The 23,108-nt window shown below is 47.4% G+C and overlaps 2 protein-coding genes across 2 annotated transcripts in view; one reads left to right on the forward strand and one right to left on the reverse strand.

Annotated features, from left to right (window-relative positions):
• The window catches only part of ITGAE (integrin subunit alpha E), a 60,647-nt gene extending 39,547 nt beyond the window's left edge, over positions 1 to 21,100 (forward strand). Inside the window, exons 19-31 of the mRNA XM_006079695.4 lie at positions 877 to 1,005; positions 2,967 to 3,040; positions 7,032 to 7,164; positions 8,705 to 8,803; positions 9,494 to 9,573; positions 10,389 to 10,466; positions 10,972 to 11,035; positions 11,120 to 11,227; positions 14,626 to 14,682; positions 15,005 to 15,100; positions 16,819 to 16,914; positions 19,719 to 19,829; positions 20,772 to 21,100. Of these exons, the coding sequence (XP_006079757.1) occupies positions 877 to 1,005; positions 2,967 to 3,040; positions 7,032 to 7,164; positions 8,705 to 8,803; positions 9,494 to 9,573; positions 10,389 to 10,466; positions 10,972 to 11,035; positions 11,120 to 11,227; positions 14,626 to 14,682; positions 15,005 to 15,100; positions 16,819 to 16,914; positions 19,719 to 19,829; positions 20,772 to 20,867 (1,221 nt within the window). The 3' untranslated portion in view covers positions 20,868 to 21,100. The remainder of the gene's footprint in view (positions 1 to 876; positions 1,006 to 2,966; positions 3,041 to 7,031; positions 7,165 to 8,704; positions 8,804 to 9,493; positions 9,574 to 10,388; positions 10,467 to 10,971; positions 11,036 to 11,119; positions 11,228 to 14,625; positions 14,683 to 15,004; positions 15,101 to 16,818; positions 16,915 to 19,718; positions 19,830 to 20,771) is intronic.
• On the reverse strand, positions 11,463 to 14,701 carry HASPIN (histone H3 associated protein kinase). The gene has a single exon (XM_006079694.3). The coding sequence runs from the start codon at positions 14,422 to 14,424 to the stop codon at positions 12,070 to 12,072; it is 2,355 nt and encodes a 784-aa protein (XP_006079756.1). The 5' UTR covers positions 14,425 to 14,701; the 3' UTR covers positions 11,463 to 12,069.
• Positions 21,101 to 23,108: the final 2,008 nt, after the last annotated feature.

The raw sequence follows: 23,108 nt of genomic DNA on the forward strand, positions 1-23,108 counted from the left end.
AGTGAGGCAAAGTAGAAATAGAAAGACAAACGTTGTCCTTTACAAAAGTTGACTCCTGACAAAGGTGCCTAGAAACATGAAAAAAATGTATTTGTCGGGACTCAGAGTCTGCCAGCACCCAAAACTGTGGACCTCAAAGGATCATGTATTCCAATAAACTCATAAATTATGCTTCAGACTATACATCTGTTCCAACATCTGTTTGGTTGTTAAATGGATTAAGACTTCTAGTAAGTCTGTGGCTTCCCTAAAGATAAACATAGCTACCTTTTCCAGCCAAGACGCTTGCTCACCTGTTCTCAGGTGTTCAAAGCTCCCACCTGGCAAAAAGTCTCAATGAACAAAGAGAATGGCAAGTGGCATCCCAGGCCATCTCCTGGTCTTCAGGGCTCTTCTGTTCGTTTGTTTTGGCTGTCCCCCCACCAGGGACTGAACCCATGACCCTTGTATTGAAGGCACGGAGTCTTAACCACGGGACCTCCAGGGAAGTTCTGGTCTACGGTTTTTATTTTTCTGATATGTCCTCTGTGCCGCTTCAAGAAAGATCTTTGTAAACATAGCTGAGACCATGACTCTTCCTCTTCTTGGCTCCCCTTTGTCCTCTAAGTCCAAGCTGGAGTTTAACTCCTGCTGGCCAGAACGCCTCTGTGACTGGGGCAGGAACCAGAAGGAGTTAGGAGGCCTGAGGCTGTGGCAGATCAAGGGAGGTTTTCTCAATGCTCTTGGCAGCCTGGCTTACTTGGAAGAGGCTTAGGACTCCTAGCTTAACCCCTTTCATTCGTTAATATTGTGACCACATCAAAGTTAAAAGTATTCTTTTTGTCATCTTCTCCCCCACATCCAACTCCAACCTCGCATTCCTTGGTGACTGTGCAGCTGTGTCAGGAGGACTGCTTCTCCAACATCACTGTCAAGGTCAGCTACCACCTCCAGACCCCTGAGGGCCGGATGGACCAACCCCAGCCAATCCTGGACTTCTATGCTGAGCCCTCTGCCATCTTCCAGGTGACTTGGCTAGGACCAGACTCTCCCAGGTGCCACCTCTGTAAAAGTCCTTGCTCCCTTATCTTCAAAGAATATTAAAGTTGGGAGGGTCTTCAGACAACATTTAGGACCCTCCCTGCACAGAGGGGGATAATAGAGCTCCTGAGATGGTGTTAATTTGCCCAGGACCTCACTGGTGGGTAATACAGGTCTCCAAATGACTCCAAGGCTGGTTCTTTTCTGTTCACAAAAGGTGCCTGCTACATATTTAATGAAGCATATGGATACTTGGTCTCTGATAATGGTGTGGTACAAGGCCCGTGTGGGGACTGGACTGGAGCCCACCTGCCCTGCACACAGAAAGTCATACTGGGGCTAGTTCCCTTCGTAATTAATAAGTATATTATGAGGAGATGCTTTGAGATTACATTTGCGTGTGCTTAGTCACTCTGTCGTGTCCTACGCTTCGTGACCCCATGGACTATAGCCTGCCAGGTGCCTCTGTCCATGGGATTTTTTCAGATAAGAATACTGGAGTGGGTTGCCATGCCCTTCTCCAGGGGATCTTTCTGACCCAGGGATCAGGAATCTGCATCTCCTGTGTCTTCTGTATTGCAGGTGGATTCTTTACCTTCTGACCCATGATGTATCCTGTATAACATCCATTCAGGATTCTTATCTTGATCAATGATTGCTTTGATGCTTTGGCAAAGAGATTAAAAAAAAATTATCCCACTGAGGAAATGGGTGAGGGGAAATTATTTGGTGTTTAGGCACATAGATGGGCTTCCCAGGTGGCACAGTGGTAAAGAATCTGCTTGCCAGTGCAGGAGATGCAAGAGATGTGGGTTCGATCCCTGGGTCGGGAAGATGCCCTGAAGAAGGAAATAGCATCCCACTCTGGTATTCTTGCCTGGAGAATCCCATGGACAGAGGAGCCTGGCGGCTACAGTGCATGAGGCCAGAGTTGGGCACCACTGAGCAGCAGCGGCAGCAAGCACATAGATTTTTCCAAAGAATGAGCTCTAGCTGGGCGCTTAGGATGTTTTAATCCTACTGAAAGAGAACAAGCTGCTTGGCTATATTAAAAGCAAAACTAAAAAAAAAAAAAGCCCTCAATTGTTGACCCAGTCAGATAGAGCCCCAAGCTCTGACTTGTGCAATCTGCATCTCCCTTCTCTGGGCAGTGGAAGGTTTTCTTTCTTGCTCTGGGCTCTCACTATAGCTCCAATCATGGAAACAGTCCTTGCGTAAAGCTACTGTGATGATCACTGGCTGCTGGGAAGATAAATGCAGTGATTCCCTAGGTAGGAAGCTGGCTGTGTCTCCTTCATAATAAAAAATAGACCTGCTCCTTTAGAAAATGTGACTTTGCAACCTGAGCTGGAACTTGTCAATCTTACATGGAACTTTTGGGCCCACTGTGATTTCTGAATTTGTTTGGTGTAGGCAAGACTGCAAGGGGGAATATTTAACCTACAGAGAAGACTAGTCATGGGGGTAGAAAGGCTCACGGGACTGAACCTTGACAATATTTGGTTAGGAACCCCCTCTCCCAATTTGTCCCCTGATGTTCCTGCTCTGCTTAAGAGGATAAGGAAGCTTTTCTTCATACGGTTTCACCCACCTCTAAATGTTCACAGTAGTGAGCTGTGAGTGTTGCTACTTAATTAGCATAATCTGCAAGTGATGGCTACTCCCACCATTTCACAAAGGTCACCCTCTTTTTGACCTTGGCCAGTGGCCTGATGCATGGTACCTGTGTTGTAGGACCAAGCACACCCCCATGCCTGACAAATCAAGGAATAGCATAGTCACACCTCTCACAGCCACGTGGACACAACCTCAGCCCGTCAGCCTCACCTACACTTCTCAGAGTCAGCGGAAGGGACACACATGTCCTAGGGAGAAGATCACAGAGCAAGGCCGCGGGGGATGGCAGGGTCCCTGGGCTGATCCTGCCGCTCTCTGTCTGCTTACAGCTGCCCTACGAGAAGAACTGCAAGAATAAGCTGTTTTGTGTCGCGGAGTTACAGTTGGCCACCGCCATCTCTCAGTGAGTTGAATCCAGTCGTCATGGTTTCTGCAGTTAACTCTCCTCCTGAAGGCTTACGGGGCAAACCCCTCACCGGGATCACTCGCTTCCTCCTTTCCCTCGCAGCCGACAAAGGGCTTTTGCACTAAGTGTATCATTGCTTCCCCAGCCACCCAGTGAGGGAGGCAAGACAGATTTGTATTCTTACGTTATAAATTTGGGAAGAGTCAGTAGTTGCAGGCCTGCGTGGGGTCCCATGATCATTGGATGGGCTCACACCTAGATTTCTTTCCATAACCCAGGGTCCCTCACTCCTAGGACCCCCTCACTTAGAGATAACCTCTTCCCTGGCTCAACGCTTTACCAAATTACTTAATTCATTACATACTTAGGGAGCTCCTCCTCTGTGCCCAGCACTTGACGTGCTGAGAGATACAGGAAGCCCCTTTTGCACTTTCACAATTTTGCTTAGGGAGAGAAGATAATATGTAAGTCAACTATGTTGAAAAGATGTACTATGAAGAAAAAGAAGACAGGGAAGGTGGGAGGGAAATGCCGGGGATGCGGCTGGGGTTGCAGTTTCAAATAGAGTGGTCCGGAAAGGGCTCATGGAGAAGGTGATGTTTGGGCTCATGGAAGTGAGGTGGAGGAATGAACTCTGTGGGTGTCTGAAGGAAGAGCACCTGTCAGTGCCCTGAGCTGGGCGCTTGGAGGTGGGAGGAAGAGGCCAGGACACCAGAGTGAATTGGAGGGGTGGTGTTATTCAGTGACTAAGTCTTGTCTGACTCTTTGCGACCCCATGGACTGAAGCATGCCATGCTTCCCTGTTCTTCACTATCTCCCGGAGGTTGCTCAAACTCATGTCCATTGAGTTGATGTTGCCGTGTGAGGGGAGGAAAAATCATATGTGGCTCCATTTCCATGAGGACTTTTACTGCGAGCTGGGAAGTCAGAGGAGTGACATGACCATGCATTTTCAGAGGATCATTCTTTGTGTGTGTGGGGGGGGCTGCTGTCCCCCACACACTGCTGTCTTTATTGGTGCGCTAGGGCTCTCTAGTTCCCCTGCACCATGTGGGATCTTAGTTCCTTGACTAGGGGTCAAACCCACGTCACCTGCATTGGAAGGTGGATTCTTAACCACTGGACCACCAGGGAGGTCCTGATAGGATCATTCTTGCTGCTGTGTTGAGAATAGACTGTAGGAGCAGAGGTGGAGGCGGGGCGACAGTAGGGAGCTATTGTGATAACTCGGGTGAGAAGTGATATGACTTGGGCCAGAGTGGTAGCCATGAAGGTGCTTAGGTTTTGAAGTTAGAGCCCGCAGGATTGGATGACAGATTGGATGTGGGGAGTGAGAGAGAGGGGTCTAAGAAGTCTTTCAGGGTTCCAGCCCAAGCATCCAGAACTGTGCTGTCCAACACAATAGCCTCTGGTCACATGTAGTTATTTAAATTGAAATGAATTAAAATTAAAGATTTTAGTTCCTTAGTTGCCCTAGGCACATCTCACGTGCTCAGTGCCCACATATGGCTAGTGGTTTTGAGCAGCACAGATATATAATAGGTCATTTCCATTACTTCAGAAGTTCTGTTGGACCACACTGAATTCTAGAATGATGCAGATGCCAAGAACTGAACTGGGAAAGCTTTTGGAAGAATGGGTCTGGAAGGCAAGGTGGGGAGGAGAGGTCATGAGCTTGGTAATTTTTTTAAATTGATTTTTATTGGAGTGTAGTTTCTATATATTGTTGTATTAATTTCTACTGTACAGCAAAGTGACTCAGATATACCTATACATGTATCTCCTCTTTTTTGGATTTCCTTCCCATTTCCCTTGTAATTGTCTATCGTTTCTGTTGTTCTTATGATTTGTTGTTGTTTAGTCGCTAAGTCGTGTCTGATTCTTTTGCAACCCCATGGACTGTAGCCCGCCAGGTTCCTCCATCCATGGGATTTCCCAGGCATGAATACTGGAATGGGCTGCATGAGTTTGGTTTTGGACATGTGGTGGTCTTAGGATGCTCCTTCCCCCGACACCTAGTGCTGTGAGCAGAACATGGCACTGATGGCCGGTTGGCTGAGTTGGCATCTCTGAAGAGCAGCTCTGTTCTGAGTCCTGAGAAACCTTTTCACAGACATTTGCAGGACTTGTGTTTCAGATGCGGATAGCTTAGCTCTGCCCGTCTCAGTCATGGAGGAGCCAAGTCAAGGCTTCTGAGTGCTTTGGAATCCAGCCTAACAGGAAGACTTGTTTCTAACAGGGAATTCATTACAGCCCCTAAAGCCCAGCCAAGTCCTTGTGGAATAGACTGTGAAACAGCTGGCCCTACATCACCCCCTAGTGTCCACAGCTGGCAGTCTCGCCTTTTTTCCAAAGTATTGAGCCTAATCCTTAGCCTCCAAATGCTTCAGTAGTTTGACCTTTTTTGTGGACGTGAATCTCCTGAAGAATCTAAGGTAAACTACAGACACTTGTTTTTAGAAGATCACACTTGCAAACATGAAGCGTTTACATTCAGGGGACTCTGAAACTGTCCCTGGACCTCGAGTTAAGAATCCCTGGTACATATTCCAGTGACTCTCAGATCTCTCTGTTGGGCTCTGAGACAGGACACCCAACTGACATTTCAATGTCCCTGCCTTCCTGTCCTCTGAGCGCTTCTCATCATGTCCCAGACTGAACTCATCTGGCCAGTTTCCACCCTCTGGTCTCCCGCTGTGCTCTCTCCATCACAACTAGCCCCACTGGGTCATCCAAGCTGGAAACTCTGAAACAGAAACTCAGGACACATCCTCCACTCTCTTTTTTTAAAAAGAGTTTTTTAGTTTTGGGCCATGCTCATGGCATGTAGGATCTAGTTCCCTGATCAGGGATCGAACCAACACCCTCTGCCCTGGAAGCACTGAGCCTTAACCACTGAACTGGCAGAGGAGTCCCCAGCTCCTGTCTCTTTTGCGCTCTGCTTGTAAGCATGGCCTTATCGCCCTCCCCATCACCACTTCGTTAGTTAGTTCAGTTGCTCAGCCGTGTCCAACTCTTTGCGACCCCATGAACCGCAGCACACTAGCCCATCGCCTCTGCTGCTGTCTTATTTCAGGCCTGTGTCATCTCCCAGACGGATCCCCACACAGGCTCTGTCACTGCCCACTATCCTCCTCTCAGCTGTGATAAAAAACAAAAATGACTCAATAAGACACGGGTCACATTACTCCCCAGAGCAGCACATTCTATTTTAAGACCTTTCAGATGGTTAGGAAGTTTTCTTCGTGTTGTCAATGTGTTTCCCTGTGGGTCTTAATTACTGAGAGTGGTTGTGCACTCCGGGACCCCACGGGGCCTCAGTGTGAAGGGAGCCCTCACCCGTCCCCACATCTTCTCTTCTCCATGCTGAACAGACTCATGTCTTAACTCATAGCCTGTAATCTGCAAGGGCTGGGGTGGTTTTGTGGTGTGAAAGCTCAGGCCAAGGCAGGGGTGGAGGCAGCGTCTGTCCCCTGCACGGTTTCTCCTGCGTTGGGTGGGGTGTCTGGCCAAAGTCCCCCGTAAATGTATGTGAAATGAATGAATTTGTGTCTCAAAGTACGTTGCCTGGGGTCACAGTGAGTTGGTGGTAGAAAGAGGATTTAGATCTGATTCTCCCAACTCTCTTTCGGGGCTGTGGGACCTCAGGCAAGTGAGCGAGCCTCCCCTGGCTTCTGTTCCCTTCACTGCAGCACAGAAAGTAACCATGCAATTTCACAGAGTTATCACCAGGATTAGCAGAGAGTGTGAAACATTTAACACAGTCCCCAACACACGGCAAACACTAAATAAATGGTCATGTCACACAGCAACGGAGGTGGGTATGATAGTCCAGGTGCTTGCTTCTGTTGGGGGGAAGAAGATCTAGGCTAAATGTATCCTTTAGGCAATATTATCTAAGAAGTTAAGAAGGTGCTGTTGCATCGCACAGAGGTTTTCACAGATTAAATAAACTGGTAACATTTATCTCTTTGCCTACCCTGTGCAGGCAGGAATTGGTGGTGGGCCTCACAAAGGAGCTGACCATGAACATTAGCCTGACTAACTCTGGGGAAGATTCCTACATGACGAGCATGGCTGTGAATTTCCCCAGAAACCTGCAGTTTAAGAGGATCCAGAAGGTAACTATGACAGCAGTTTTGGAACCACATGGCTCATGACTTTCCCTTCCTGCCTCTCTGCTTGGTTATGGAAACCTCCTAACTCTGCCTCCTGCCTCATCCTCGTCCATCCAATAAATGATTATTAACTAGACAAATCCCCTCTAATCCAACAATAAGCCAGGGATCCAGTCATATCATTTTCTGCCTTAAACATCAATGGTGCTATTTTGCCACCCAATCACTCCTTCTGCCTACAGCCTTTCTAACCTAGAGTTCTGAGAGAGAAATAATCTATAATAAATTAGCTTGACTGGAAAGTAAAAGTCTGCTCTGCCTTTCATCAGCCTGGGAGCACAGACTCAAAGCCAGCTGTAAGATACCAGAAAACAGTATTTCTCCCAAGGACACCCAGCAGCTGTAAATATTGTAACACAGAAATTTTGCTCTCTAAAATCATAGGCAATCAGAAACTTTGCTGTTTGAAGTTATATCTATAATTATGAAACCATCTTACTGTTGCCTGGAGAATCTAAACTGTTTTGACAAAGAGAAGCATTCTCATTTTCCATCTGAAACTTGAAACTTCAGATAAAATGTTTCTCCACACAGCTTTTCACATTCATCTGAATAGTTTCCAAGAAAGTGGGTCTTTGGGTCCACTTTGCAGCCCAGAATTGATGTTGAGTAGACCTTTTACACATAGCCCTGGCTTTTTTTTTTAAGGATTTTCTTTTTTTTCACGTGGACCATTTTTAAAGTCTTTATGGAATTTGTTACAATATTGCTTCTGTTTTATGTTTTGGTTGTTTGGTTGCAAGGGATGTGGGATCTTGGCTCCCTGACCAGGGATCAAACCTGCACCCCCTGCATTGGAAGGCGAAGCTTAACCACTGGACCATGAGTGAAGAGCCTGTAAAACACTGCTTTGTTTATATTTCCCCAAATTCTTTCCCCAGAATCCTTTAATAACTATCTTTTCCTTTGTTTGGTGAGATACACCACAGTGCAGTTTTCCTCACTCTAATGAGTCAACAAACCTGGCTCTGTCTTATTATGGGTGTGTCCCTGGTGGTCTGAGGCTGTTTGAGCTAGGACAGCACCCATTACATGCCACGATCTCCTAAGCACCTAGAATGGAACTAGACCCACCATCCTTGGGAGAATTAAGAAAACAGTGGCCACTCGGTCATTTTCCATATCCAGTGGTCCAGATGAGGAACCATGTCTGAAAAAGGCTGCGTGGCAATGCAGGGGGCCTTCCATTGGTCCAAGGTGCAGTTCAAACGCCTCCCTCCTCAGGAAGACTGATTCCTCCTGGTTGGACCTCATCTTTCTTCACTGCTTGTTTCTGTGCCGCTCTCACAGAACGCCCCCTGAGGCCTTGTGTTTCTTCAACCATCTAGTACTGAGCCCTTCTGCCCAACTTGTGAAGGAGACGAGGACAAAGACTGGTTTATTTGCATCTCCAGCTTCTGGCAGGGTGTCTGGCATGTTGTTGTGAGGAGACTGAACTTTTTTTTTTTTCGCCTTTTCAAAACCACATCTTTTGTGTTAACAGCCTCCTTCTCCAGACATTCAGTGTGGTGACCCTAAGCCAATTGCTTCTCTTCTGGTCATGAAGTGCAAGATTGGTCACCCCATCCTCAAGAGGTCATCCGTGAGTTTTTTTTTGTTTTTTTCTATTTATTTGGCTGCTCTGGGTCTTAGTTGTGGCATGCAGGATCTTTTAGTTGCGGCACGTGGGATCTAGTTCCCTGACCAGGGATGGAATCCCGGCCCCCTGCGTTGGGAGCTCAGCTTCTTAGCCACTGGACCACCAGGGAAGTCCTGTGAGTCCGTTTTGATTAGCTGACTCTTCTCACTACCCTAGGGTTGGTGTTTTCTACTTCCCAGGCTCATTAGAATCTCCCAGTTGCAGTTTCCACACTTTCCTCAACTATACCGTCATCTGTAACAGAGCGTAAAGCTGCCCAGTGTGCTCTGGAAGTAGGGAGTGGTGGAGGTGAGGGTACAGTCACAGAGACAAGGTTGGCTCACCCCTGTATCCAGAGCAAAGCTGGGGGTGGTCTGGAAGGCTATTAGCCCTGAGGGGAGTCCTTGACCTGCCACTGATGATCTCTGTGCTGCGGGAGACCTCTCGAGCGGCTTCCTTGGCTGTAAAAGGGGAATAATGCTGTCTGCCCTGCTCACCACATCTTGACACTGTATTACGTGGAATAACGGGACCTTGAAGCATCCTGTGCTACAGAAGCATGGAGTACTGAATTACATTTTCCAGGTCTGTTTAGTTAGTAGGATTGTGAGTGGTATACACGGGAATCAATCCACCTTTTTTTTGTTTAACTAGGCAAACTTTTCGTTAGTTTGGCAGCTGGAGGAAAGTGCCTTTCCAAACAGGACAGCCAACATCACTGTGATGGTCACCAAGTAAGTCATGCCTGGGTCAAGGGAGCCTGGGCTGTGGTCCTTCAAAAAAGCTCCCTCCCACGCATGTGCGTCAGAGCTATGACTCCTCACTGCCCCAGAAGGGAAGCCTCGGGGAGCCCCAGGAAGGCACCTGTGTCCCTGCAGTGATCTGGCTTTCCCTTGTTATCAGAGATATTTAAAATGTTCCTTTATTGACAAAGTAAAACTATGGTATAGTCTGGTAGACTGAGTTTTGCACTGGAGAGCTCATTTTGGTTCATCTAACCTCAGAGATGCAGCTAACCTCTATGTTTGGGGTAGGGTGGGGTACACAGTCAGTAAAGTTCTCAAACAGGGCTGATTCTACTCCCAGTGGCAACGCCTGAAGACATTTTTGATTGGCATGACTTTGGTGGGGGTGTTATTGACATCTAGTGGGTAGAGACCTGGATGTTAACATCCTACAATATACAGGACAGCCACTCATGAAGACTTTCCTGGCCCTAAATGTCAATATTGTCAAGGCTGAGGAACTCTTGTCTTTTTTGTCACACCGTGCAACATGCAGGATTCTAGTTCCCTGACCAGGAATTGAACCCGTGCCCCCTGCATTGGGAGCGTGGAGTCTTAACCACTGGACTGGCAGAGAAGTCCTGGAGAAACCCTTTTAAAATCAGTGTTTCTCCAAGTCTGGTCTTCCAGTGCAGAGTCTTCTGCACTCTGTTTATCTCCAAGAGTCTTTTCCATCTGACCCCCAGTGATCCTGGGAAGCCAAGGTAAGAAGCAGCCATGTGTACAAAGCAGGGGTGCTATAAATTGACACTCTTATTTTCTAGTTCCAATGAAAGAAGGTCTTTGGTCAATAAAACTCACAGCCTTCAAATCAAACACGCCTTCATTGCGGTTCTTCCCAAGTAAGTACTTCCGGGGGGGCCCCATACCTGCGGGACAGCTTCAGGGGTGGGTCTAGTGGTCAGGGTGGATGTGGGCATTGCCTTTCCCTGAGAAGAGGCTGCTTAGAATCCAGGCTCCCACTGATCTCTAGGGCATTAACTGTTAGGTCCTAGAAACCCTGTGGCTGTAATCAAAGGAGGAACAGTGCCAACAGGTTTTGATACCAAAGGGAACTGATGGGATGCTAAGAAGGGAAGAGAGGACTTAAGGGATTAGGAAGAAAGGAAGAGAAAAAGTAAGGCCACCCTGAGGAATGATAATCAGATACAGAACCAGCCTGAAGGGACTGAATTCAAATATTCTAACCTGATCCCAACTGCCCCACCACTGCTCAACATTTTGCTGTTCAACTTTGATCTCTCTTAAGAATTAAGGGCCCTCTCACTGTGTCCAATTGATAGCACTGAGGTTTATTTAAAATGAGAAAGGGGCCCTGAGGCCTAACCCATGTCCTCTCAACTGCAGACCCTCAGTGATGTACATGAACACAAGCCAGGGGTCTTCCCACCACAAAGAGTTCCTCTTCAACGTAAGTGCTCTACTTATCATCGCAAAGCCAACAGGTGGCAAAACAACACCAGCCGTGACTTTCCGCTTGGATTTTATCTTGTAGATACATGGGGAGAACCTCTTTGGAGCTGAGTTCCAGCTGCAAATTTGTGTTCCAGTTAAATTACAAGGTTTCCAGTTCCTAACAGTGACGAACCTGACCAAGACTCAGGTACATAGAGGCGGTTCTGTATCATGATCACATCTCTTTCCAGAGTGGCTATGGATTCTCAAAGGTATAAAAACTAGAACTCTAGAAAAAGGAGTAGAAAAAAGATGAGTTAACCTGGGAACGCATTTTAGGAGTAAATTACCCAAGTCATATTTGTAAGGAATATTAACTACTCAGCCCAAACTGACATTTCAATTTTTCTTCCCTTGATGAAAAAAGTAAGCAAAATTCAACCTTTTTAGTAGCCACAGAGACATTTATTTTCCCTTTGAAAATCATGGATAAATTCTGCTTCTCTGTGATTGGCAAATGAGATTGATAAACATGTGGCACTTCTTCCTATAAATTGTCTACCTTCTGCTTTTCCTGTCTCCCAGTCTGTACGCCTGGGACTCTGCTGTGGTACAGCCTCTTTGCTCTTAGTTGACTCATCTGTAGTGTGGTTCCCAAAGCCAGCCTTATGACACCTACAGGAACAGGCTCTTAGCAGTGTGACAGCTGAGGCCTTGGGTGTTCCTGATTTTCTTCTTTTCTGTTCAGGCTACATAAAGTGTCAAGGTTCAAAAAGGAAACTGTGGAAAGGAATTTACAAAATGAAGTCTGCTGACAGAAAAAGGGCTTTTCAGTTGTAAATGGTGTTCTCACATATAGTTTATTTTCAAAGAATATTTGTTAAGTTTAAACATGTCCGTTTCCACTTGGAAAAAAATTCTTATTTAAACAGCTGATTGGAAACTTGTAAGAGCAGGAATCCCACCCTGCTGTGGGGACAGAGGTTAAAAACAGCATCAGGGGCTTCCAGTTCCACGCCCTCTCCTTTGGGGGTGGTCAGTACCCCCGGCTTACTTAAACAGACTGTGCTGGCAGAGCAGGTCCGTGGCAGAGCTGAAGTTCAGCATAGTCTGATAGAAATGCTGGATCTGTTTCTTCATTCGCTTCAAGGCGGGGGTGTTATGTTTGGACTTGAAGGTCATGTGATTCAGGATCTTATCTGTGAGGTAATGTAGCCAGAGCACGTTGTTATATGGGTGATATTCACCCCAGCAGTTGTTGTTTTCTTTCCTCATCAGCCTGTAGATCTCAAACTGGTAGTCGCCTTGTCCCATAAACAGGTCCTCGTCCCTGGAGATGTCACAGAAAACCACAATCCCATCCCGCTCCAAGCGGGACAGGGTGTAGTCGATGATGTTGACTTGCAGCCCTCGGGTGGGGATGGAGCTCGTCTCTCCATTGAGGGTGTAGTGGAGCTCTTTGAGGCTGGTCTTCTTTAAGAGCACATTCCCCCAGTGCAAGTCTCGGTGCTCAAAGTGCAGTGAGGCCTCAGCCACGGCAAGGGAGGCGGTGATCTGGTGCAGAATGCTCTTGGCAGTGGCAATGGAGGACAGCTTCTTTCTCATTTGCTCTAGGTCGATCCCTCCAAACTCAAATTCCAGCACGATGAAGAGCTGGTCTTCCCTGAAAAAGTCAGGCCGGTCGTTTGCAGACCCTTTGGTTGAGTGATAGTGATCCCAGGCTTGGAGGAGCAAGGGAGGGTAAGATCCTTGAACGCAGTGTACTGAGTTCAGCCCAATGAAGCCTTCTGTGCGGTTGCATGCCTCATCAGACAAGAGGCTCAGCTCTTTGGAGATGATAATTTCTGGCAGGATTTCCTCAAAAGTTTTCTGGTGAGCTCCATTGACTAAGTCCTGTCCTTCGATAGCAATGATTTTTAGGGCTACAGGTGTGTGGTTAGCAACGGTTTGAAACACTTCGCCAAACACCCCTTCTCCAATCTTCTCACAGCATTCCAGTTTTTCTTTGGAGAGGTAGTCGCTGAAGGGGATGGGGCCCACCTGATTGCATTCCCCATAAAGCTTTTCTGCATCAGATGTCTTTTTGTCTGTGACCTGCTGTGTCTTTAAGGGGGTTAGCAAATACATAGAGGAGGAGTGCCAGGGGGACATAGCACAGCTTGTTCTGTTCTGAACAGGGTGGTGTGAATATTCTGACATGAGGGACTCAGACAGAGAACCGGCCAGGGTGTTGCAGCTGCATACTTCAGACACAGCTGTCACGATTTTCTTCTTGTGGAAAGTGAAGGAGGCTCTGGTTTTGGTCCAAGAGCAGGCATTCTGTAAACGAGTCAGGTCCTGGGTGACGCATGAACCGTCTTCCGTCTTTTGGCCTTTTGTAACCTGGCAGTGATGGAGGAGGGAGGTTTCTGCTGTCCCTTGATGCTTCCTTTTTCGGCTTAGCCTGGTTCTCTCAGGCCCGTTGCTTTTCCCAGATGCGATTCTGCCCTTGCACCCACGGGCCTCCTCGTATTCTATCTGGACAGACTCTTGAGACTCAATCTCTCGACAAGAGTCCTGGTCTGTGGTCCTCTTCTTACCCCTGCCTGATAAACCTGGGCTCTCCAGCCTCCTCCCCACCAGTTCCCTGTCATGGAAGAACTCCTGCAAATTCTTCCCATCTGTCCCAAGCTCGGAATCCTCAGGATTTCCTGGGTCCAAAAAGCTAAAGAGAGCTGACCTGAGGCTGGCCTGGGCTTGGTGGACCAACCTGGTGAACCTGCCTCTTCCTGTCGCTGCGTCCTGGGAACAGGGGAGGGGTGCCTGGTCCAGGGAGGCTTCTGGGAGGTGGAAGTTGCTCGGAGCTTCTGAAGCTGCATCCAGAAAGGTGGAAGGATCGGTACAGATGCTGTCTTCCGGCGCAGGGAACCCGGGGCCGGGAGAGGCCAGAGAGCTGAACAGGGAGGCACTGGTGCCCAGCTCGCCGCCGTCCCTGGGCTGGCCGCACACACTGAGGTCCGGGCTCAGGGAGCCCGGGTTGCCGTTGGGAAAGGACGGCGGTCCTAGCGGGCCGCAGGGGGTGCTGCACTTCTGCGGGCACCGCGATCGCAGCCTCAGGCGTCTCGGGGTCGCGATCTGACTCGGCCGGCCCTTGGCGAGTCGGGCGCCAGCGCGCCTCCGCCGCTGACCCACCGGGCTGCCGGGGAAGTCGGGGTCGTCAGGATCGTCAGGATCGTCGGAGACGACAGACTGCGAGGGGCCGCCACTGCTGGCGTCACTGCTACTGCTGCTGAAGAAACGCTTCCGGTCCTGCGGCGGGAACCACTGTACGGCTGCCAGGCCCGGCCGCCGCCGCGGCCTCCCGCCGCCGGCTGCCCCGTACGTTCGGAAGAGCCCACTCGCGGGTAGCGGGAGTGACGCCGCCATGGCCTGCACCCGCCAGGCAGTTCAAATGCTAACACCGCGAGACTTCCTCGAGACGCGGAGGCGCCTGCCCGCCGGGTCCTAGCGCCCGCCCGTCCGCGCAATCATGACGGATCTCGCGAGAAGTGGGAGGGGGCGGGCAACTATGGCGGTTTGGCTTTTTCATTGTGTTGCGGGGATGGATTGAGACGGTTGTCGTTTCAGGCCCACACCGTGTGCACTGAGGCTCTCGAGCGCGTTTGTGGGAGCGACCTGGTTCAGGTGAGCGCAGTCATCCCAAAGACCGGAGAGAGGGGGTCATGGGGGAGGGAGGACGGCCTGAAGCAGGTGCCGTGAGACGCCGGGATTGTACTTTGCCGAGACTTCCCCTGAAAGCACAAGCCGAACGTTCCTGAGGCGCCCCTTAGCCTCTTCACCGGCTCACGTTTGCCAGGGTTGCGGCTTTGCTGGAACCAAATGAGGGCAGAAACTGCTCACACCCTTTATTCCTCGACCTTGAGGTTGTCTGCGTGCTAAGTGTTAAAATTCCCAGCTTTTCCACCCCATAAACAGATCGTGCTAATTAACACCCATCCTCTTTCAGCTTGTGGAAGAATGGCATTCAGTAAGCTGTAAGGTCACCTCGGATAAAGAAAATGTAACCGTGGCTGCAGAGCTCTCCTTGAATCAGCCAAAGCAGGTACTTAGGATTTGATTAATCCTCGTTTCTCGGGCATCTTCCCAGGAAACGATAATATTAATAGCATCTCCAAATATAAAGTGTCCAAAACAGGTCTGTTGATCCACCTTCTGCTCCAGCCTGTTGCTTCCCCACTCTCTCAGGGTAACTAACTAGGGTAACTTACGAGTTGCTTGCGTGCTCAGGGGTGTCCGACTGTGCATTCCGGCGGACTGCAGCCCACCAGGCTCCTCTGTCCGTGGGATTATCCTGACAAGAATACTGGAGTGGGTTGCCATTTCCTCCTCCAGGGGATCTTCACGAACCAGGGATGGAACCCGCGTCTGCTGCTGCTCCAGCATTGGCAGGCGGATTCTTTACCTCTGAGCCATCTGGGATGCCCTTACACTGCTGACTTACAAGGAATTCTAGGAATTCCTTGTGGCGACTCCTTTTCCTTAAAAAAAATTTTTTTTAAAATATTTATTTACTTATTTGGCTGCACCAGGTCTTAATTGTGGCTTGCAGGATCTATTTCCCTGACCAGGGATCCAACCCATGTTCCCTGCATTGGGAGCTCTGAGTCTTAGCCACTGGACCACCACGGAAGTCCGAACTCCTTTTTCTTACATCCCCTTATCTGTTCCAGCAGCAAAACTCTGTCATTCTGTCCCATCCCCACCCCCAGATATATTCTAAATCTATTCACTTCTCTCTGTCTCCACTGTTGTTCAGGTCACCACCTCTTGCTGGATTCACTGCAGTAGCCGCCTCCCTGCTTTTCTTGCCTGTGCTTTTGCTGTGTCCTTCACAGACATTCTTCACGGAACAGCTATTTTTTAAAAGCAAACACTATGCCACTTATCGGCTTTAAAAACAAAAAATTGTATACGCTTAGACTAAAATTTGTCTTTTTCAGTGGTGTCCCAGGCATCCTATGATCTGGTCTCCACTTACTCCTCCATCTCCTAATACTTTCATCTTCCCTGCTTCTTAGACTCCAGCTTGCTGATATTGTTCTAGCCACTGGACCTTTGTACTTGCTGCTCCTTCTGCATGAGACAGCTTTTCTCCTAGATCTTCATGTGTGTGCTTTTTTCTTATATTTAATTCACATGTTACCTTCTTAGCTAGACTTCCCCTGATCACTCATTCAAAAGTAGGAACTAAAGTCAAGTTTAACATCTTGTGATGATCCAGGTGAGAATGATGGGATCTGAGCTGAAGAAGTAGCAGTGAGAATGGAGGAAAAGGGACAGGTGTTAAGAGAGACTGAAAAAAAAAAAAGAATCATCAAGAACTGACTTGGGGATGGGAGTGTGGTGTGAGGTAAAGGGTAAGGGAAAAGAAGTTAAGTTTTAACTAGGTTTCTGGCTTGGGAAACTTAGTGGTTGCTGAGGCCATTCATTAGACTTGAGGAATACTGGAGAAGGAACACATTTAAAGGGAAAGATGAGAGGGGAGGGGCGGTTTCCTTGGCAGTCCAGTGGTTAAGACTTTGCCCTCCAGTGCAGGGGGTATAGGTTTGATCCCTGGTCGGGGAACTAAGATCCCACATGCCTTGACCAAAAAACAGAAACGCAAGGAATGATGCTGTCCAGGAATTGTAAGTCCATTTTTTTTAGAAGTCTATTTTAAATCAACTATATGCCAATTAAAAAAAAAGTTAACTCAAAAAAAAAAAAGTAGTAGGTCCATGTCTAAAATATGTTTCATTTTTCTTCTTCCCCATCTTATAGTTACTAAGAGATGTGACTGAGCTGCAGATCCTTGGTGAAATCTCTTTCAACAAATTTCTGTATGAGGGGCTCAACACAGAGAACCACAGAACTAAGGTAATCCCTGGCTGTTTTCTGATTTTCTGGGTGTTGTCCTGGGAAGCCTGTGCCTGGCTTTAGCACCCTTGTACAAATAGGCACTTGCTATTGCCCTCTTCCTGTTTCAGTCTTACCACCTCTGCTCTTGACTCTGCAACCAGCTGTCTCCATGACCTTGAGTTACTCAGCTTCTGCCTAAGTTTTTCTGTCTCTGACATGAGGCAACTGAATAAGAGGCCTAAGCAGAGGAAGTCTCAGTTGTTATAACTAGGCTGGAATCAACACCTATCTATATATACTTTGATTTGAAAATTTTTTTTTATTTCCTAGTTGAGTATTTTTTTTTCTTATATGTATTAACTCGCTTGCTAGTGTGTGATACCAGTGTTTAGTTACAGTGTCCCACGGTTACAATACTCAAGAGTGCACAATTCTCTTATAAGTCTTAAACTTAAGTCCTGGAACCCTTGGATTCGTTTTGCAGAGGTTTTACATGTGACTGCAAGTCAGACTGACCTTTGACCTTTGTGATCTGTGGGCTGAAGACTCCATGCCCCTGCGGGGCTGTCGCTCTTGTTGACACTTGCCCTAGGCGGCTGCTAGTGCCAGAAATGGTCCATCTGTGAGCTCTTTAGTGAAGCCTGAGTGTCAAGAGGGTGAGAGTGGATTGCTCAACATTAGCTCCTCTGCTTTCCTCCCTGGAGGAGGGGAAAGGCACAGTTCTCTAGACATGTCAGAAATAACATTTGTTTATTTTTGAGTGTGTCTGATACAGAAAATGATGTGGAAGAAAGAGAAGTGTTCCCATTATATCATTGCACAGATTAAAAAAAAAAAAAAGGCAAGAAAATCCAAGTCTTATGCAAAGATCCCAAATGAAAAATAGTTATTCCTTCACTCCCTGTCTCCCACACCCTGGATTCCCTCCTCCCCAAAAGAGTTCCTGTTAACAGTGTCTTATATGCACATTCTTAAGTCATTTATTTATGTATAAATGTTCCCCCTTTACTTACTGGTGCTTTTATTGTAGAATCTCCATGATGATTTTCCTTTTTTAAAATTCAGTACCCGAAGCTAAGTTTTAAGTGCATTTCAGCTGCAAAAAAAACAAACTAACGTGCCTTAAAGGCCTCTTGTGTTTATCTGGGGGTGGAGGCAGACCGGTGTCAGCGGCCGGGCTGCTTCGAGTCTTGGGCTTTCCTGACTGTGTGCTGGCGATGCCTTCCCTTGTGCCTGGCCCAAAGTCGCCACCTCTCCCAGCAGTACATTTTCACGTGGCAGAGTACAGAATAGGAAGCCAAGAGGTCAGTAGCAAAAGGAGTTTTTCTTCCTGTGACTTCCCTTTTCTTTCTTTTTCTTTTTTTTTGGTCCACACGGCACATGGCATGCGGGCTCTTCGTTCCCCCACCAGGGATTGAACCCGTGCCTGGTTCAGACTCTCTCTCTCACATACACACACAGCTAGAAGGTCAGTCTCCTGGCGGACTGCTAGATAAGAGACCAGAATAGTTTGTATAAAGTATTTTGGTCATCAGATCACTTTCCTGTCCTCTGGTTTACTCCTCCCCCCACCCCACCTCCAGTTTTTGTTCTCTTTGTTTTTCGAAGATTCTGGTGCTCTACCTAGCTCAGAGATTCTTTGCTCAGCCATGTCCGGTCTACTGATGAGTACATCGAAGGCATTCTTTGTTCCTATCACAGCAGCTGTTCATCTCTAGTATTTCTTTCGGGTTCTTTCTTAGGGTCTCCATCTCTCTGCTTACTTTGCCCATCTGCTGTTTGTACTTGTGTGCTGTCTGTTCTGTCCTTTGGAGCCCTTAGCATATTCATCGTGGTGGTTTTAAATTGCCAGTCTGATAATTCCGACATTCTTGCCGTATCTGGTTCTGGTGCTTACTCTCTCTTTTCAAATTTTGTTTTTTTGCCTTTTGGTATACCCGATAATTTTCTTTTGATAGCTGCAAATGCTGTACCAGGTGAAAGGAACTTCTGTAGACAGACCTTCATTAATGTAGTGAGGTGTGGGGAAGGGAGGTGCTCTGTGGTTCTGTGATTAGGGCTCAGTCTTTTAATGAGCCTGGGCCTCTGGCCTGTGAACTTCCTCACTGTTTCTGTGGGACAGGATAGCTAGAGTGGGCTTGAGTTGGGCACTTCCCTTCCCCCAGAACAGTTAGGCTCTCATTATATCCAGCAGGTTAGGCTAGGGTTAACTGTTTTTCCCTGAGCGCAGTCCTTGTTCAGATCAGAGTTCTTTGGCTTATGTCAAAGTGATTCCTTTCCTGTTCCCGCTGCCGGCGCATGCAGGGTTTTTCTCCAGCACTGACTGGGCGCCTGCTCAAGCTCCTGGAGTGCACCTCACCCAGGGGCGGCTCCCTGGAGTTTGTAGCCCCACAGTCATCACTGTTGTGCTTGCAGCAGTCCAGCCGTTGCACTTCAGGATTTCCTTCCCTGGCGGTGGTGAGCCTCTGCTCTCTGTGTCCGTTTGTCTGTCTGTCCCTCTGTTCTTGGTGGCAGCAGGTTTGCCTGGTGTCCTCCCCTCTCTTAGGGATCCAAGAAAAGTTGTTGATTTTCCACTCTGGTCACCTTTTAGCATGGAGTGGTGACTTCCAAGCCCCTTACATGTGGAACCAGAAACCAGAAATCTCATTAGATAATTTTAAATACTGCATCAGGAAAGGTTTAGCTTTTTGCTTTACTGTTGTCAGTCTTGATCAATACATGGTATGTTGCCAAGTTCTCATGTTTCGCTTCTTAAAATAATGTGGAATTTTTACCTCATTTTGCTTCACCTGACTTACAGGGTGATCTCTGTTTTGTTGCAGATCACTGTCATCCTCCTGAAAGATGAGGAGGCGTATTCTCTGTCTCTCATCATTAAAAGCAGTGTCGGGGGCCTTCTGGTTTTGATCGTGATTATAGTCATCCTAGTCAAGGTCAGTTCCCCCCACGTTCATGAAGTTTCTGGTGTTGGGCAGAATTCTGCTTAGAGAGCCACCCCCCGACCTCGAGCAGCTACCCTAGCCTTGTGACCCCGTTTCCTTCTTCCTTTAGCCACACACCTGTTGAGGCAAATGAATCAAGACAGTTTCTGTCTGAAAAAGATCAAGATCTCATTGAAGAATTGGAGTACAGAGATATTTTCCTAAAAGGGAACTGAGGGACCTGATGTTCCTTTCCTATTTAAATCCTTTCCTTTCCTTCCCCCGATTTAATGTTCAAACTCTTTCACTTTTATCCAAGGCATCTAATGTCTGCCTCTACTCTCTCCACCCTCGAGCCTTGCTTTTTTTCTCAACACACTGAACTGAATAGCTTTGTGTCTCTGTGTTTGCAGTGAGGCTCTCTACATCCGCCCCCCAAGTCCTTTTCCTTCATAATTTGCTCTCGCTCTTCCCTTAAAACTCAGCCCAGAGATTCCTGAGTCCTCTGAACTGACCTTTATGCTTTTCCCTTGAACTGCCCTCTAGAAACCCTTCCAAGAAGCAGTGGTTATACTGTGTTGTCATTGTTTCTCTTCTCACTAGATTGTGAGTTTCTTGATGTGTAGGGGGGCTGTACTTGATCTCTTTCTCTCTTTTACATAAATAGATCTAGTACAGCTGAAAGATAGTACTTAGCAGAATTAGTTAACTTAAAAAGGTGAAAGTGGGGTGGGGGTTCAGAGGAAGGTGGAAAACCACTTCTGACTGGGGACTGAACACAGAGAATGCTTGTGGGAAGGCAGTATTTAAGATGGGTCTGGAAGGATTGGATCATCTGGGGAGATTCAGAAGAAGCAGAGGAGCACTGGGGATATTTGGCAACAAAAAGATACATGGTTTTCTAAAGCAGGGATGGCTTAGGCCTGTAATTGGTCTTCCCTCTCTTTGTTTTAGTGTGGCTTTTTTAAAAGAAAATACAGAGAGCTGAACTTGGAGAGCATAAGAAAGGACCAGCTAAAATCACAGAGTCTGCTGGAAGAAGATAATTAGGAGCAACTTCCTCATCCATCCGGAGAGAGTATCAGCCAGTCCTGAAGCTTCTAGAGACCTTCCTTTTAGGTTGTACAGACGACCTTCCCTTTAGATGACCAAGTGCGGAATCTAACAAGTTGGTTGTGGAGTGTTTTTTAATCATACATTGTCCCCAGAGTGCCTGTGCATTGTGCAGAAAAGAAACCTGGGAAACATTTGGTTGTAAATAAAGGTAAACTATTTTCTTTACAGAAGAAGTGCCTTTAATATGCAAATACGATATACTTTGTGATCCCCCCCTGCCGCGCCCCAGAGGAGGTTATACAGCATCTCCCAGGCTTACTTGCCTAAGAGCACTTTTTTCATGCCATTTCTATTAACATCTTCCAAAATAGTCTTCCATGAAGTATATCTTTGTGGGGGACAGTGGTCGGAAGCAGTTCCTAGTCTGGCATTTTTATGATCAAAGGATGCAGTCTGTTACTTCAAATCAGGCCACGAAAAAGCACCCCCCTAGAAAAAAAGTAAAAAGTAGAAAAACAGGGGTTACCAAAACAGGAACAAGGAGGGGGAGAGGAGACCAGGACTTTGTTCTGTAGTGTCTGCTTAACATCCTGTGCGGGTCCTCGCCTGGCTTCCTGCTGAGTGACTTGCTCAGGGACCTTCGTGTCTCAATGAGAGACATGCCTGCCCACAGAGGGAGATGGAACCTGGCCTGGGAGTTGGGGACACCGAGATTAGGGCCTCATTACAGCTGACCTTGCTCTTAGTATCCTTATTTTATTTATATGCCCCATGCTGTTAAAACTTGACCACATCTGTCCACTCTCAGCCATGCGGTGGCACAGTCTGTGTTTTCATGGGTGATGAATATCATTGCAAACAAGCGAAGCAGGAGTATATGATGTAGAAAGCAATCCTGCGATCCCTCTGTGTTCTTTAATTCAAGTGCTTTCATTATTTGTTTTTGTTTGTCTTCGGCTGAGCTGTGAGGCTTATGGGCTCGCAGTTCCCCAACCAGGGATTGAATCCTCGCAGTGAAAGGGCTGGGTCCTAAACACTGGGCCACCAGGGAAGTCCCTGGACTCTGTTTCTTCATAGCTTTTCCATTGACTTCAAAGTCCTGTCTGCATATAATGGTAACTGGGAGTCTTTCTGATATTTATACTTTTTCCCATCGTTATTTCTCTAACTAGGACTTATTGGGGTCTAAGAAGTTAACCTCTGTGCCTGACAAAAAATTTTTTTTGGGGCTGTGCTGAATCTTTGTTGCTGCGTGCAGGCTTTCTCTAGCTGCAGCTGGCAGGGACTAGTCTAGTCGTAGTGCACACGCTTCTCATTGCTTTGGCTTCTCGTTGCAGGGCACAGGCCTTAGGGCGCGCAGGCTTCAGTAGCTGCAGCTCATGGGCTGCAGAGCAGGGGCTCAGTAGTTGCGGCACATGAGTTTAGTTACCTCTCAGCATGTGGAATCTTTCTGGACCAGGGATTGAACCCAGTGTCTTTTGCATTGCAAGATGGATTCTTAACCACTGAAGTCCTGACATAACTTTTATATGTACTGGGATACCAAAAGTGTATGACTCATTTTATTGTGATATTTGCTTTGTCATGGTGTCTGGAACCAAACTTGCACTGTCTCTGAGGTATGCCTTTGAAGGAAAAGAAAGAAGTAAATTTGCTTAGATATTTCCCTGTTGTGTGTCCAGGTTTTCGTTATTACAGGTGACTTGCAGTCTGTGCTTTTATGCTGTTCATTGTAAATAAGATCCCACTGTGATTATAACAGTCAAGTCTTACATTGACTGCCTATAAGCTATTGACTGACTGGGCTATGATTGGATTAGACCAATGTCGTAGTCAGGAGACTTCATAAGCGATCAGTCCCTGAGGAGGAGGAGACTGAAATGGAGACATGGTTACATTGTATAAATTCATGGGCTGTGACTTGGGCTGTAACCTTGTCTTTCTTCCAAAAGATGCCTGTCTAGTGCCAGACCTTTCCCATTTCCTGTTGACCTTCCTCTGCCCGGGAGCAGGACATGCCAGAGCTTGCACAGATCCAAGGACAGTGGGTCATGCCACAGGGCCACTCCTGGCCAGAAAAGGCCTCAGAAGGGACCAGCTGGACACTGGCGTGGGGGAAGGGCCCCTTCAGTTTCTGTGTTTTTGTTTCCCGTTACGGGCCTGTGAGTGCTCATCCAGATAACCTTGTTCTCTTATGATAACATCTGAACTTTGAATTTGATCATGGAGGGATGA

The sequence above is a fragment of the Bubalus bubalis genome, chromosome 3, assembly GCF_019923935.1.
Source record: "Bubalus bubalis isolate 160015118507 breed Murrah chromosome 3, NDDB_SH_1, whole genome shotgun sequence".
Classification (NCBI taxonomy): Eukaryota; Metazoa; Chordata; class Mammalia; order Artiodactyla; family Bovidae; genus Bubalus; species Bubalus bubalis.

Coding starts and splice junctions, on each gene's coding strand:
- HASPIN (XM_006079694.3), bottom strand. CDS start 14,424: ATGGCGGCGTCACTCCCGCTACCCGCGAGTGGGCTCTTCCGAACGTAC.